The 15958-nt window shown below is 44.1% G+C and overlaps 1 protein-coding gene across 2 annotated transcripts in view; it reads left to right on the forward strand.

Annotated features, from left to right (window-relative positions):
- The window catches only part of LOC138949650 (gastrula zinc finger protein XlCGF57.1-like), a 59012-nt gene that overhangs the window by 34031 nt on the left and 9023 nt on the right, over positions 1 to 15958 (forward strand). The window contains exon 1 of one of the 2 annotated variants that reach the window (XM_070321442.1): positions 10531 to 10841. The exons of the other annotated variant lie outside the window; for it this stretch is intronic. Within the exon in view, the coding sequence (XP_070177543.1) occupies positions 10739 to 10841 (103 nt within the window). The 5' untranslated portion in view covers positions 10531 to 10738. Of the gene's footprint in view, positions 1 to 10530; positions 10842 to 15958 lie in introns of those variants that run through there. 2 annotated transcript variants of the gene reach the window in all.

The raw sequence follows: 15958 nt of genomic DNA on the forward strand, positions 1-15958 counted from the left end.
GTGTGTGTGTGTGTGTGTGTGTGTGTGTGTGTGTGTGTGTGTGTGTATGTGTGACGGAGTGATTGAGTTTGTGTTACTGTTTGTCGATTTCTTACGTGAGCCTTGAAGGCTTCGCCTCTTGTTTCTCCTTCGTTTTCCCATCAGTTCTTTCATCCATTATACTAATCAAAATGTGAACATGAAAATTACTCTTTTCAAGAACATACAGGAAGACAAGTATTGCACAAGAAAGATGCATAACAACCATGTGTACAATATTTGGTCTCACATTTATATAAAAAATATTGATGACCTTGGAATTGATAGGCTATTTTTAGATTTCTGACCAAAAGTCGCCAAAAACATGACAAATTGTCTTTTTTCTAACCTAAACTATAAAAGATTTAAAGACAAGTATTGAAGACAAAAGATACAATGGGATATTGGCAACAACATCTGTTCTCATGATTGTACAAAATTGTTGATTGTTATTGCTTTTTGTTTAGTTTTTGTGGATTTCACAAAGCGTACCGATTAAACGGCAACGCGTGTCAACGCGTATGAAATACTTCAGTTAAAGTATTAATTAAGGTTAAAGTATCCCAACAATTGTTTTACTCGTTTTAATGTATAAAATAGAAAACCGAGCAATAATACATGCATGTAACATAACACTGACAGTGTGACCTATCCTTTTTCTTACCCATTATTCACCAGAAAAAGAAATCCCTCCAGAATTAAATGTTCTACAAGTAAATACATAGATATAAACATATTTCATATCCAAAAATGTGAGTCCAAGTGATAAAGGGAAAGAATAAATAACAAGAAAAGACGTATGCAAGTAACTTTACACCAACTAGTGCTATTTGAAGGTGAAATAATTGTTTTTCAGCCAGTCTTAAAGGTGGTCGTCTACATTTTTGCTTTTTTTCAATAATCTTATGGTTAGATTTCGCTAAAAAGTTATGTCAGATGATGAATGAACCATGCGGAAAAAAGTTATAGGAAAAAAATATATGTAAAAAAAGATTTTATTTTTGGGTAGCGTGACTCACGCTTCCAAGATTTTGTTTTCTGTTAGCTGAGAACATGTGCTTTGCCTAAAAATACTGACCAATCAAATTCATGTCACTATGCTTATAGCCACTTTCTTTCTTTCTTTATTTGGTGTTTAACGTCGTTTTCAACCACGAAGGTTATATCGCGACGACTTATAGCCACGCCCAAACAAGTGCAGCAACAGTTTGACTCTGGAGCGCTGTCCACGCTTTTTTTAAAACGCACGAAATGCACGGGATTTGAGATGAGTTTTGCGCTTGGCCTTTTCCAAATAAGGATATCCTACTATGAGTACTACGCTGAAATAATACAATGAATTTTCAAACGGCTACACTGGCTTCATCTTTCCTGATCGAAAGGGGGTGTATTGTTGATATTTGTAGATAATAAACTCTGCATTTTAATGGTGAAATGGCGATTTCGGTATAAAAATGTAGACAAGGACCTTTAATCACTTAAATCGTACTAGTAATTGACGAAAACATTCTCTTTATATTGAATGACCTATTGAGTGCTTAAGACAGTGAAATAATTGAATTTAAGTGGATTCAGAGCCAGTTTTAGGCAACAAACAAAATATCCCGAATAAGGGAAAGGCAAACATATCCATTCCACTTTTGTTATTACTTCAGCTACACCTTAGTAATCAAAAGAGAAATACTCAAACAAAACAGCAAATGTTAGACAAAACATTGGGCAACAACCAAAAATGTCCTACCAACCAAACTTTGCTACCAACCAGCCTTTCCTATCTTTCAGATTGTAACTGGACAACAGCACAACATGAACTCAAAAACAAAACATGAAGCTGCTAACCACAGATGTGGCACTGACAGATGGAATAGAAGAGCCTCTGCATACATGAAAATCAATGACAGTTTTGAAATATTAACAAAACAGCGTTCCACCCACTCGTATTATTTTTTTTTTAAATTTTTTTTATAGTAGAGGGAATGCATCTAGGCTGGTTGACCTCATGCTAAACAAATACATGACAACAGTACAGCTTCAGACATCTTAGCGCATAGGAACAAAGGGCCACACATAGAAGTCTGTTTGCTTTCACGCTGTTTTTTCAGGAAACGTACTTCTGCACCATCAGCAAAGAGGGCTTGAATCTGCAACACAAAATAACAAGAAATTTCGAGGTGATATTCAAAGCGTACCAGTTCCACATAACTAATCTCATGAAAATAATCAATTTGATTGAATTAAACATAAATTACCATGCATGTTATTGTTAATATATTCGTGGACATTTAAACAAAAACTAGGATCATCGGTACTGAAACAAAACAAAAAATAAATCCCCAGTGCCTCAATTCTCACAATTGTTTCTTCTTCCTGAATGTATTCAAGTCCTTGTACTCTTACCCCTGGAAATGCAGGTCACAGTATTGTCAGCTGAGTCCACACCACTCTGTTCTGTAAACTTCACTGGATGTTGTCTCAGTTGATAGTGTCCAGGGGGTGTACCTGAGAAGGAAGAAAATTTAAAAAAAATTAAATGCTGGACCGATTTGTGTTCTGAAATAGCATTCCTAATGCTGTTGATCATGTGTGTGTTATGTTACATTGTGATTCAAACACATAGTGTTAAAACTCATCCTAATACATATTATTCACTCTGTCTTATTAGTCTGAAAACACTGACCTTCTTTGTGAAATTTTTTTACCGAGTTAAGTTACATTCAAGCAATAGATTAAGTGAGTCAGTTTTGTTGACGTGTTTGTTGACCTGCATTAAACCATAATTATCTTGTTTGTCAAGCAGCCTTAAAAAAAAGCATCCACAGAAAAGATAATAAACTATGCTGACGGCAATTTTTACTCATACATCTAACTTAACACCGAATAATCCCTTAGTCTATGATTATGTTTGTGTTATGTGACATTCAAACACATGTTTAAAAATGCTTGTACTAATTTATCCACTCTTTGAACATTATAGTGTGCAATTAGTGTGCGCAAAAATGTTAAATTCTTCAAGATACGTTTGAAAGTAACTTTACACAAAACCTATAGTTCCCGCAGTGGGGCACTGCGGTTATGAAATTAAAAGCCCCTCCTGTTTTTGGAACCGCAGGAGCTTTCTAGTTTGCTGTTAGGTAGATTTTTGGTTCCTCTTTCCTGTCATGCTCTCTTTTTCTTCATGAATTCTTTTCTTTTTTCTGCCTTCTTGCTCATTCACCTGTATTTTTTCCAAAAATCTCTTCTCTTGCCGCTTGTCTCGCGATTCATGTATAGTTTAATCTGTTAGTGTTCTGATGTAAGTCCAGCAGTAGATAGGTTAAGCCTATTTTAACATACTGGAAACTGGTAATCTTCCAGTAGGTATTAATTTAGTTTTACTAAAGCCTGCTGGGACACAAGTAATGGGTTAGTGCATTTGTAAACAGGAATCGCTTGACAAGTGGCCCCCTTCATCCCCCCCTTCCTCGTCCTGATATGGCTCTGCGTAGTCGGCTGGACGTTAAGCAACAAATAAACAAACAAACAAACAAAAACCTATAGTGTCATGTTACATGCAAAGAGAATTTATGTCACAAAGGAGAGGGTAGGACCTTGCCTTCGTTTGGTAGCAGACGAACTTTCTGTTGCGGGCACAGGAAGTACTATAATAGAACAAGGCATGATGGACTTGATGTTCCATCACTTCCGCCCAAACTATTTCTAGTCGAACAGCCGAGAAATTTTTGCTGAGGAATTGTTCCCGTTGACTGCACCATCGCTCAGGTTTCACCTTCAACTGTGAAATGCAAGTATTTCTTTTCCTTTTAATCCCGCATTTTACGTTTGTTAATCTAAGCTCGGCGGTGCGAGGGTAAATTCATGTGAATCGTCCTCTCGAGTCGAGCATGGGTTAGGTTGGAGTCTTTGTTGCAAACAAGGCTCGGAAATGGAGAGATCGAGCAAGGTGTTGTTCATAGGGCATTCACACGCAAGACGTGTGGGCGAATTCGTGAAAAACAAAAGGGTAGATAGTCGAGTGCATAGCAACTTCAACGTAGCGAGGGCGAAAGTGTATTTTTGTGGCATTGGCGGTGCTAAGACTAGTATGGGGCAAGCTAGGAAAAGATAACTCTCGCTGCAAACCACGCCCACTCAAAAATCCGTTCGGCGATTTGGCTCCGGACCCCAGGGTCAGGTTACGGCAAAGTACGTCGTATTGAGTGGTTGGTTGTGCACGATACTGACCGGTACCACTAGCAGATACATAGGGCGAGAGGTGCATCAAAATTTTTTTCGCAAGGTCGCGAGAATTCTATAAAAAAAATATTAAAATAAATGCAAGCGAACTTTTGTCATTTTTTACATTTAGTCAAGTTTTGACTAAATGTTTTAACGTAGAGGGGGGAATCGAGACGCGGGTCGTGGTCTGTGTGTATCTGTGCGTGTGTGTGTGTAGAGCGACTCAGACTAAACTACTGGACCGATCTTCATGAAACTTGACATGAGAGATCCTGAGTATGGTATCTCCAGACGTTTTTTCTCCTCATTTTTTTGATAAATGAGACAGTGACAAAAGGTCAGGTGTCATGTCTACTGTCCCGAATGACACACGATTGCTGACATTTCACCATTGCCAACAGAATAAACAAATAAGAAATAGGTAGAAAATGAATGTGAAAACTGACTAATTGTTGATCAGTATGTTCTATACCACTAACAAATAATCTACTTACACATAGCTGTTTGGCAAATGTATGTTGCATGGGACACACTGACATGAAAGTGGAAGTTTTCCCTCTAGAGAAACTACATATCAAGTTACACTTTTTGTGCTCTTCCATTCCAGTTGGCAATCAATTGTTAACGCATGTTATTAGAAAAAATAGAACGAAAACAGATTAGATAGAATGAAAAATGTACTGGTGATGTCATTTGGGACATACTGACATGAAAACGTCACCTTTTGTCATTGTCTCAAATGTCTTTGATGACGTCATATCCGGCTTTTCGTGAAAGTTGAGGCGGCACTGTCACGCTCTCATTTTTCAACCAAATTGGTTGAAATTTTGGTCAAGTAATCTTCGACGAAGCCCGGACTTCGGTATTGCATTTCAGCTTGGTGGCTTAAAAATTAATTAATGACTTTGGTCATTAAAAATCTGAAAATTGTAAACAAAAATGTATGTTCATCTTATTCTCCGTCATTTTCTGATTCCAAAAACATATAAATATGCTATATTTGGATTAAAAACAAGCTCTGAAAATTAAAAATATAAAAATTATTATCAAATTTAATTTTTGAAATCAATTTAAAAACACTTTCATCTTATTCCTTGTCGGTTCCTGATTTCAAAAACATATAGATATGATATGTTTGGATTAAAAACACGCTCAAAAAGTTAAAACGAAGATAAGTGCAGAAAAGCGTGCTATCCTTCTCAGCACAACTACTACCCCGCTCTTCTTGTCAATTTCACTGCCTTTGACATGAGCGGTAGACTGACGATGCTATGAGTATACGGTCTTGCTGAAAAATTGCATTGCGTTCAGTTTCATTCTGTGAGTTCGACAGCTACTTGACTAAATGTTGTACCGGCACGGTTGGCCTAGTGGTAATGCGTCCGCCCCGTGATCGGGAGGTCGTGGGTTCGAACCCTGGCCGGGTCATACCTAAGACTTTAAAATTGGCAATCTAGTGGCTGCTCCGCCTGGCGTCTGGCATTATGGGGTTAGTGGTAGGACTGGTTGGTCCGGTGTCAGAATAATGTGACTGGGTGAGACATGAAGCCTGTGCTGCGACTTCTGTCTTGTGTGTGGCGCATGTTATATGTCAAAGCAGCACCGCCCTGATATGGCCCTTCATGGTCGGCTGGGCGTTAACCTTCGCCGGCACTCGTTATCAACTACACACGGACGCACTCGTGGGTCGGTGCGGACCCAGAAGGGTGTTTGATTGCATTTATATCTCTTAAACGAGTTGGAATTCTTTAATGAGCTTTTAGAAATGCCTCAGACACTTAAAAAGCTATCATCTCCTAAAAGCTCATTAAATTTCAGTGATAATTAATTAATTATACACGGTATTTGGAACAATTAAAATATTATGGGTCTGCATGGCCCCACGAGTGCCACGGAAGGGTTAGCACAATTTTCCTTCTTTGAGAAGTATGGGTCCGCACGGACCCACGAGTGCCTCGGAAGGGTATACACGCTTTTCCTTCTTTGAGAAGTATGGGTCTGCACGGCCCCACGAGTGCCTCGGAAGGGTATACACGCTTTTCCTTCTTTGAGAAGTATGGGTCTGCATGGCCCCACGAGTGCCTCGGAAGGGTATACACGCTTTTCCTTCTTTGAAAAGTATGGGTCATTAATTAATTAATTAATTATCACTGAAATTTAATGAGCTTTTAGGAGATGATAGCTTGTTGGGTGTCTGAGGCATTTCTAAAAGCTCATTAAAAAATTCCAACTCGTTTAAGAGATATTTGCAATCAAACACCCTTCTGGGTCCGTACGGACCAACGAGTGCCGGCGAAGGTTAAGCAAACAAACCATGAGTTTAAAGAGGGAAAAAAAGTAAGAAAAACCACTGGCTGGTAACACAACAGAAAGCCTACAACACTGTGTCTTGCAAAAGTGTGTGTGGGGGGGGGGGGGGGGACACAAATACAAAGACAGTATTGTAGTTGAAAAGGTACTGAGTGGACACAACAACAAATTAAGTAGATGTGCAACGCCAAGGCACTGCATACCCCAGCGAAAGACAAACCTCTCTCTCTCTCTCTCTCTCTCTCTCTCTCTCTCTCTCTCTCTCTCTCTCTCTCTCTCTCTCTCTCTCTCTCTCTCTCTCTCTCTCTCTCTCTCTCTCTCTCTCTCTCTCTCTCTCTCTCAAAGACACACACACACGAACACACACACACACATACCCCAAGTTACACACGTATACACACTCACTCACACGCACTCACTCACTCTCTCACACACACTTCATACACACAAAACACACCCCCAAACACACATACATGTATAGACAGACGGACATACACACCTTTACAAACAAACACACATACACACACATACACTTACGCACACCCACAAACACCCACCCACACTCTCTCTCTCTCTCTTTCTCTCTTATACAAACAGACACACACACACACACACACATGTACGCATGCACACACCCACAGATACACACACACACACACATTGACTCACACAAATCTCATACACACAAAACATACACTCATACGCACATACACGGTTGGCCTAGTGGTAAGGCGTCCGCCCCGTGATCGGGAGGTCGTGGGTTAGAACCCAGGCCGGGTCATACCGAAGACTTTAAAATTGGCAATCTAGTGGCTGCACCGCCTGGCGTCTGGCATTATGGGGTTAGTGCATGCTAGGACTGGTTGGTCCGGTGTCGGAATAATGTGACTGGGTGAGACATGAAGCCTGTGCTGCGACTTCTGCCTTTTGTGTGGCGCACGCTATATCTCATAGCAGCACCGCCCTGATAATTATGGCCCTTCGTGGTCGGCTGGGCGTTAAACAAACAAATATGCACATAGACAGACAGACACACACACCTTTACAAACAAACACATATACACACACTTACACACACAAACATACACACAAACTCATGCACACACACATTCACACACACACACACACACACACACACACTCTTTCTCCCTCTCTCTCAGTCTTTCTTACACACACACATGCACGCGCACACACACACACACACACACACACGAGTACAGACTCATGCACGCGCACACACATACACACTAACATGTGCACAAAATGAACACACACACACCACGAGAGAAAAAGACTACAGGGAGGCATGACGTCATGATGCATTAATTGACGTCAAAGACTTTTGACCGTGACGTAATCTTCTTACGCGAGCTTTATCCATAGTCTTGGATAACCACACACACATAGACTTGGAAACTACAGAATTTTCACCCGTCCAAAGCGGCCTTGGGTGGCGTTTGCTAAAAAAATGGGGGCGCCTATTGCACCCACCGTATTTTTGTTAGTATGGTCCCAATTTTTGGTGAACTTCCATCTTCATCTGTAGCCCGTAGCCGGGCACAAAGAATCCTTCTTTATCATGTATTATCGGTATGAAAATTTCTCAAGTCGATTACAGTATAGCGTTCGTGGGATACCTCCAGCTTCGCTGGGATAACTGATGATAAATATATTTACATGTTATATCAAAATCAATATTTTAATTTTATCATGAATGGACCAGTCTGTATAGTTTAATCTGTTAGTGTTCTGATGTAAGTCCAGCAGTAGATAGGTTAAGCCTATTTTAACATACTGGAAACTGGTAATCTTCCAGTAGGTATTAATTTAGTTTTACTAAAGCCTGCTGGGACACAAGTAATGGGTTAGTGCATTTGTAAACAGGAATCGCTTGACAAGTGGCCCCCTTCATCCCCCCCTTCCTCGTCCTGATATGGCCCTGCGTAGTCGGCTGGACGTTAAGCAACAAATAAACAAACAAACAAATGGACCAGTCATTTTGATCATGCAGCTTTTATTTCAGTTCAGCATGTTCATAATTATGCAGCAGTAGGGAGGTTGACATTGTTAGAAATTACCTTCGAGACAGTTTTTTTGTTTACCTAAGAATTTTTGGAACAAAGAAATGCATCAGACTCGGTATGTGCCTAATTTATTGGAAGATTAACCAGATCTTACTTTTCTTACTTGGGTGGGCTTGGCTTTGGTGCGTGGTTGCTCTTCACTGCGACAAGGTCGTGGTGGACTTTGTAGAAGGTTGTTAGTCTCGCTCGCCTCCGTCTGCTCTCAAGCGTAGGCCACTCAAGGTCTTCGAGCATGTTGTTGACGCTGGAGGTCTGGCGGAAGCGATGCGACACCCATCTGGCTGCTCTTCTTTGGACCTTTTCGAGAGAGGCACTGTCTTCAGCGGTGTGTGGGTCCCATACTGGGCTGGCATACTCTAGGATGGGTCGTACTAGTGCCTTGTATGCAGCCGCCTTGACCTTCTTGTTGCTGAGCTTGATGTTGCTTCTAGCAAAGCCAAGTGCTCTGTTCGCCTTGGTGGTGATGTTGGCGATGTGGGTGTTCCACTTCAGGTTTTTGGTCAGGGTGACGCCGAGGTACTTGGCCTGGGTCTCCTCCTGGAGTTTCTGGCCGTGGAGCTGGTACTCGTATGGTAGGGTGGTACGGCGTCGGGTCATGTGTACGGTGGTGCATTTGGCAGGATGGAATGCCATCTTCCACTCTTGTTCCCAGGACGCCAGTCTGTCGAGGTCTGTTTGGAGGTTTTCTTGGTCCGCTGCTGTCTTGACGTCAGCATGGCACGCTGTGTCGTCGACGAAAGGTCGCGCAGTCGAGGTCAGGTCTGACGGGAGATCGTTTATGTACAGCAGAAATAGCGTCGGCCCGAGCACGGACCCTTGAGGAACGCCACTTTCCACTGGAGCTAGCTCTGAGATGGCCCCGTTGACGACGACGGACTGCTTCCTGTTGGTGAGGAAATCCTCGACCCAGGCGTTGACTTTCCCACCTATGCCGTACTGACGGAGCTTATGCACGAGTAGACTGTGGCTGACCTTGTCAAACGCGCGGGAGAAATCCAGCACTAGAAGGTCCACCTGGTGCCCTTGCTCAAGCGCGAAAGAGGCCTCGTCGACAAGCCCTAGCAGCTGGGTCTCGCATGATCTTCCCCGTCGGAAGCCGTGTTGTTCAGGACAGAGTATTTGGTGTTGTTCGCAGTAGGTGAGACAAAGTGGTGTCAAAAACGCCGGAGTGTATACAGGACTCTGAACCCTGTATACTTCTATATGCTCCAAGTGCGTATAGTCGGTGCAAAACAATTAAAAAACCTTATAATATACTTATAATATAATGTAGATTTCATTCTCTGAGTGTACATCAAAGACCAGACAACCACATCAACATGCAGATTGTCATTCCGGCGACGCCATTCATTGTCGATTCATTGTACCCATATCAAAGTACGCTTGTGACATACACAAACAAAACACGAACAGTAACACACACAAAAACTGTTGTTGCACGGCAGTTTGGAACACACTTTGTGACTCACAAGTGGAAGTATACTATGTAAATGTACATTATTTGCCAACCCTCGACACTCCAAAAAAGAGACAGCGGAAGTCAATACATCATATATTGGTTTTTCATTGGCTACTTCCTAATGACTAGTTAGGGGGCATTTCATTGACAAAAGAGTTGTAACAAAGCTTTTCGTTGTCGGAGTGTATACAGACCTAGCAATCCTGAAAACACTCGTAGTGCATATAGCTTTTGCCTTATTTCACCTGTTTATCGCTAATTTCTGCATACAATGATTACTTTGCATATAGTGATAACTGAGGGGCGCGTGCCATTTTTGTACTTTGTGTATACAAGAAACTTTTGAAAGACAAACTTGTTCGATTTTTTTCCCTTGAAAAATTGAAATTGGCTGTTCAGATGTTCGTGTGCTATTTTGGTGGTTGTGATGTGGTGGGGGAAGAATTACCATAACGACCAGCTGCCATGGATTTTTATTTTACTGCAAGTGCAAGCAGAATAACCATTGCACCATTTCATCCTCGTTTTCTTCAAATACATGTACCACATTTTTTGTTCTTTTTCTACAGTAACGCCTTGAACTGTGAACAGTGGGGAACCACCAAGGCCTTGACCAGTGACCAGACAGGTACATGCAGCTTCTCACTGCAGCATGGAGGAAGGAGACACAGCAATTCTGTCTGACATCAAGATAGAGATTGATGTCGCAGAAGAGACACCGCAGTACTGGCACATGACGGAACCAGAGCCATACGGTAAGGTTAACCAAACCTATCTAACACTAAAACAACAAATGCAACATCCTCAGTCTACAACCTGCTGAAGCAATGTGCCGTGCTGAAGACTGCTATCTTTAATTGTTAAAGTGACATTAAATTACATTCTTATCCCAACTCACATCAAGCAATTTACTCCAGTTTAGTGCTAGGACGCTGAATAGCATCGCCTTGGTAACAAGGGGAGGTCACCCTAAAAAAGAGCTACCTTGACCCCTTATCATGACAAAGTCACGCGTGACTTCCTGACCTTGCCGCCATCTTTGAATCATTCACTCTCCAGCGATCTGTGTCTACAGACGTGTTTTGATTTTGCTCCGGCTTTCAGCCGGTTTGTCTGACTTCTGCCTTTGTCAGACCCTGCCTTGGTACTTGCACACGGTCCCTCTGCTCCTACTGTGTGTTTGGGTGAGCTTTTTTGTCGTTTGTTATCGTTTTGTGACTTAGGTTTGGTCGAATACTTAGCTTTGTTTACATTTTTTCCGTTCGCCATGTCGGATAAGGAAAGAATAAAAATGCTAAGTTGGTGGCCGAGCCTTCTCCCACAAAGAAGCCTTCTCGTAAGTCGTAGAGTTCGGCATGTTAAGCTTTGATTAAAGTCACAGATCCTTGACTAAATCCTCGTTTGATGTGCGATAGACTTACCTAATTCTCCGGCTATGCCTAGTTTGCCTTCAGCTGCTTCACCGGTCTTGTCCGGTTCAGGCCCTGTTAGCGAGAAGCAGGATGTTTATGGTATTTTGCACTCCTTGAGTGCTTAGATATCCTCTCTTTCAGCCGAGTTTTCGTCTACCAAGGCTGAGATGTGTCTTTGCCTTCCGGTGTGGGAGGTGTGCGTTCCCTTGCCAGGGTGTGTGTTCCGCCTTCCTCCACTTTTACGTCCGCCGACGTTCACGCCTCGTTTGAGGGCATCTGTGGTGTTTCCCTGCTGCGTTCCCAGGCCTCTTGGACTGACGACGATCAAGGTATTTATACTTCGCCAGGAACCGGGTTCTCCGGCCAAAACGAAGTGCGTGTTTGGAGAGAGTAGCCACACCGGTTCGTGTGCGCGAAAGCTTAGGCCCTAGGTCTACGTCGTTCCGATTGAGTGAACGTCTAGATCGAGGGAAAAGCCCAGACACGCGTTCGGTCTCTGACCGAACAGGGGAAGTGCGTCCTCCTACACTCCCTAGAGGAACAGTGGGTGCGGCAGCACAGCTTTCATAGCTTTCCCCGCTTCCGCCTTTCAGGCAGGAAGCAGTCCCTAGGGACGTACCGCTTGGGTATAAAATCCCTCGTGGGCGTCTCTTCCGGGCGACACTTCGTCGGACTATGGTAGTCACGGCGGAAGTGTCTTGCCTGACTTCACGGAAGTGAGGGACTACGAGTCGGATTTTGGCACTTCCGTCCAGGGTGACGAAGATGTCAACTTCCGCATACCGACTAAGCTTCCGCAAGCTCTGGCTTTAGCGGAGGAAGTGGCTTCACGGTATTTTGAGGAGGGGGTGACATTCCCCGCTTCCGCCCTCTGGGCAGGAAAGCAGTCCCTAGGGACACACTGCTTGGGTATCGCATCCCTCGTGTGTCGTCTCTTCTGGGTGACGCTTCGCCTGACTATTGTAGTCAGGGCGGAAGTTCGTTGCCTTGTTGCACGGATGTGCGGGATTCAGTATGAGTCGGATTTTGGTGCTTCTGTTCAGGTTGACAAAGATGCCAACTTCCGTGTACTGGTTGAACTTCCGCTAGCACTGGCTTTGGCGGCGGAAGTTACTTCAAGGTAGTTCGAGGAGGGTGCGGCAACACTTGTAGGCTTGTTGCCCAACCTCCTTCCGCTTTGGGGGATTCCCGTTCTGCGAAGGACGGAAACAGCAGTTCAGTTTTCGGAAATTCCCGTTTTCGGAAATTCCCGTTGGTAGCGTTTGAGCTGTCTATGCTACTGACTACTGGGCAGTACGGCGGTGCGTTTCACGCTGTACCGTGGTTAACAGCACAAGGTCTGGCTCCTGATTCAGCGCAGCCTTACCGTGCTTCTTTGTTTTTAGCCTCAGCTTTGCCTGCTGGTTTGGCTAAGAGGTTTACACTGCTGCATAATTCAGTCAATTTGATTGGCTCGTTTGCCTTGCCTCGTTCCACTTTTCCGGAACTTGCAGTCCTTAGGCAAGATGATACAGCAGAGACAGAGTAGTCCCGTTTTCGGAGAATTCTCTTTTGTCTTTGGAGTAACTGGCTTACGCTTGAGTTATCGTCTCTCTCTGAGACTTTGCAGAGATCTCTGTCGAGATTGATCGCGTCGTCATTAGACCAATTCAGGTTTCGTGACGATGCGGTAGAGAAAGTTGTCACTATTCTGGTAGGGAAGACGGCTACAGTAGAACAGTATGTTATACTGAGTCCTCTTTCTTGTCTCTGGGGGAATAAGCACATGATCTTTTCAAGTTATCCTCTGTTTAGGAAACTTTGCAAGATTTTTTTTATAGAGCTCTATCTTCTCTGCTCTTGTTAACTTCGAGTTTCGTCGTGACGCACGGGAGAAGGATGTCATGTCGCTTCTAGCTGCTTTGGCTAAAGTCTTTTGAACAGCGGAGCCTCCCAGCGCTTTTCTTGGCACATTGCTTGGCTCAGTTTGCAAACAAGAGGCGGATCTACTCCGCTCTTTGCTTTTTGTGGTTCATCTTCTGGGAGAAGCTGTGATCTGCGTCGGCTGGCCACATTTGGCCTTTATTTAGGCAAGATACGGAGCTAAGCAAACACACATTGGGTTAAACCCTCTGCCTTAGGCAGCTTCGCGGTATGTACGCCCATCTTTGGTGCGGCATACCTCTTATTTTTCACCTTCTAGGGTGAAGTTGCTAAGGCCTCAATTTTTGTTTTTTGCCTCTGTGGTGAAAAACAAGGCAAGCTGTTAAAACTTTCTCGGCTTTTACGGCTTACGGAATTGCGCTTTCTCATCAGGGTCATAAGCTTTGGTTGCTGACAAGTCGCCAGAACATGTCCAAATTATGGGCTCACATTCTGACTGAATTTTTAGGCTCACTGAGCCATTGCTCGTAACCTCTCAGTCGGAACTTTTCCGGCTAAGCCTACCTCTTGAGGCAGTGGCTTCTGTCAGCGACTTTCGCGGCGCAGCACAAAGGACTCGCAGGAATTCCTTAGTTTCAGCTTTTCTTTCTAAGAGGTTACGGAAAGAACTAAACACCATCATGTGGCTAAGCCTAGGTTTGGCACAGACGTTTTTAGCATTGGGGTTGTTTTTCTTCCACACGCAAAGACATACACCGTCGATTGGCGGGTACGCCCTTCACAGAGAAGGGTGGACAGGTTGCAAAGTCTGTTTCGTACTCTGTCCTTGATAAAGAGAGCGGCTGTACGTGTTCTGACCTCTCTTCTTGGCCAAATGGAATCGATGGCCACTCTTGTGCCCTTAGGCAGAGTCCACAAGCGGCCATTTCAGGCTGCCCTGAGTTCGCTGTGGAAGCCTTCTCTTCAGGGCTGGGAGACAGTAGTCTCTCTTGAAAGCTGGTTTCGGCACACAACGAGGCAGTGGCTGCTCCCTGGGATTTCACAGGGAGTGCCAATCTCGTTTGCCCCCCCCCGGACGAGTTTCTGTTCACAGACGCGTCTATGGAGGGCTGGGGTGCCCATCTTTCTGTTCACACTGCGTCAGGTCTGTGGAACGAGACGCAGAGTGGGGGGCACATTAATGCCCTAGAGTTAGAGGCTGTTTTCCTGGGACTCCAATCGTTTCTGTCTATGGTCAGGAACGAATAAATTGGGGTTCGCACAGACAACACGACCATGGCGGCCTATTTCAACAAACAGGGAGGCACTTTGTCTCTCGCTCTTTCTGTCAGGTCAGGTCAGATTCTTGCCTGGGGCAGCCAGCACCTTATTCTGTTGTCAGCGAAGGACGTCCCAGGCATACTCAACGTTCTTGCGGACTACTTCAGTCGCCCGTAGTGTACGATGCACACGGAGTAGACTCTGACTCATCAGGTCCTACAACGTCTGGGTGGCATTTCAGCAAGCCTACAGTCGATCTGTTTGTGACAAGATTCTCCTGCAGGCTTCAGGTCTTTATCTCCCCCTTTCCAGACCCAGAGGGGAGGGAAACAGACGCCCTCGAAGTAACTGGTCGCGTCTGAGCCTATGCTTTCCCCCCGTTTCATCTCTTGAGAGAGGTTCTCAGGAAGGCGGAGCGGGGACAGCCTTGCTTGGTGTTGGTGGCCCCTTGGTGGCCCAGCCAACATTGGTTCCCCGTCCTCCTTCGCCTCGCAGACGGCCCTCCATTCTTTCTAGGTCGCTGCGCCGTTCTGGCTCCTCAGACGCTACTTTAGGCTTTGTCCAAAAGGCCCACAGGGAATCGACCAGCACTGTTTATGCGTCACACTGGTCAGCTTGGACAAAGTGGTGCTCGGAGAATGGAGTTACTGCTACTTCACCTCGCTCTATGCATGTAGCAAATCATCTCTCGTGTTTGGCTGCTCAGGGCTTGGCTCCTTCTTTTTTGAGAGTCAGGCGCTCAGCCATTTCTTCTACTCTGAAGCAATTAGGGCATAGCATTAACCTGGGCGGTGTAATTGCTAGTGTGCTTAACTCTTCTCACGCCATGTAATTTTACACTCTTCCTATGCCTGTAAACCAAGCATTTTTGGGGAAATTGGTAATTTAACCACCTACCGAATTAAAAAAAATCATTAAAAAAAAAGTTTTCATTGCATTGCCCTGAAATTTTTTGTGAGAATGACAAAATGAATGTACAAGACATTGATGCTCAAACTTGGGTAGCAGAAGACGACACGGTCACACAGCGAAAATAAAAAGGTTGAAACTCACAGAACTCGTAACCTGTCACAATCGTAAGCACTGATTTTCGAATCTCCGATCACTTCGTCGTCTTCTTCATCGGAATCAGACTCTGGCTCTGGTGCTTGCAACACTCGGATCGCATGTGCAGTTTCCTCATCGATTCGGCGACCTCTTCCAAAGAAAATCCTTCAAAAGCATCGTCGTCGCTGTCATTATTGCCTAACAACTCTGCCCAAAAAGCGCCCATTACGTCTCTACACCACAAATCGCCACAAACGAATCTTCTTTTGTAGTTTTCACATCGAAAACAA

This window comes from Littorina saxatilis, linkage group LG16 (genome assembly GCF_037325665.1).
Source record: "Littorina saxatilis isolate snail1 linkage group LG16, US_GU_Lsax_2.0, whole genome shotgun sequence".
NCBI classification, from domain to species: domain Eukaryota; kingdom Metazoa; phylum Mollusca; class Gastropoda; order Littorinimorpha; family Littorinidae; genus Littorina; species Littorina saxatilis.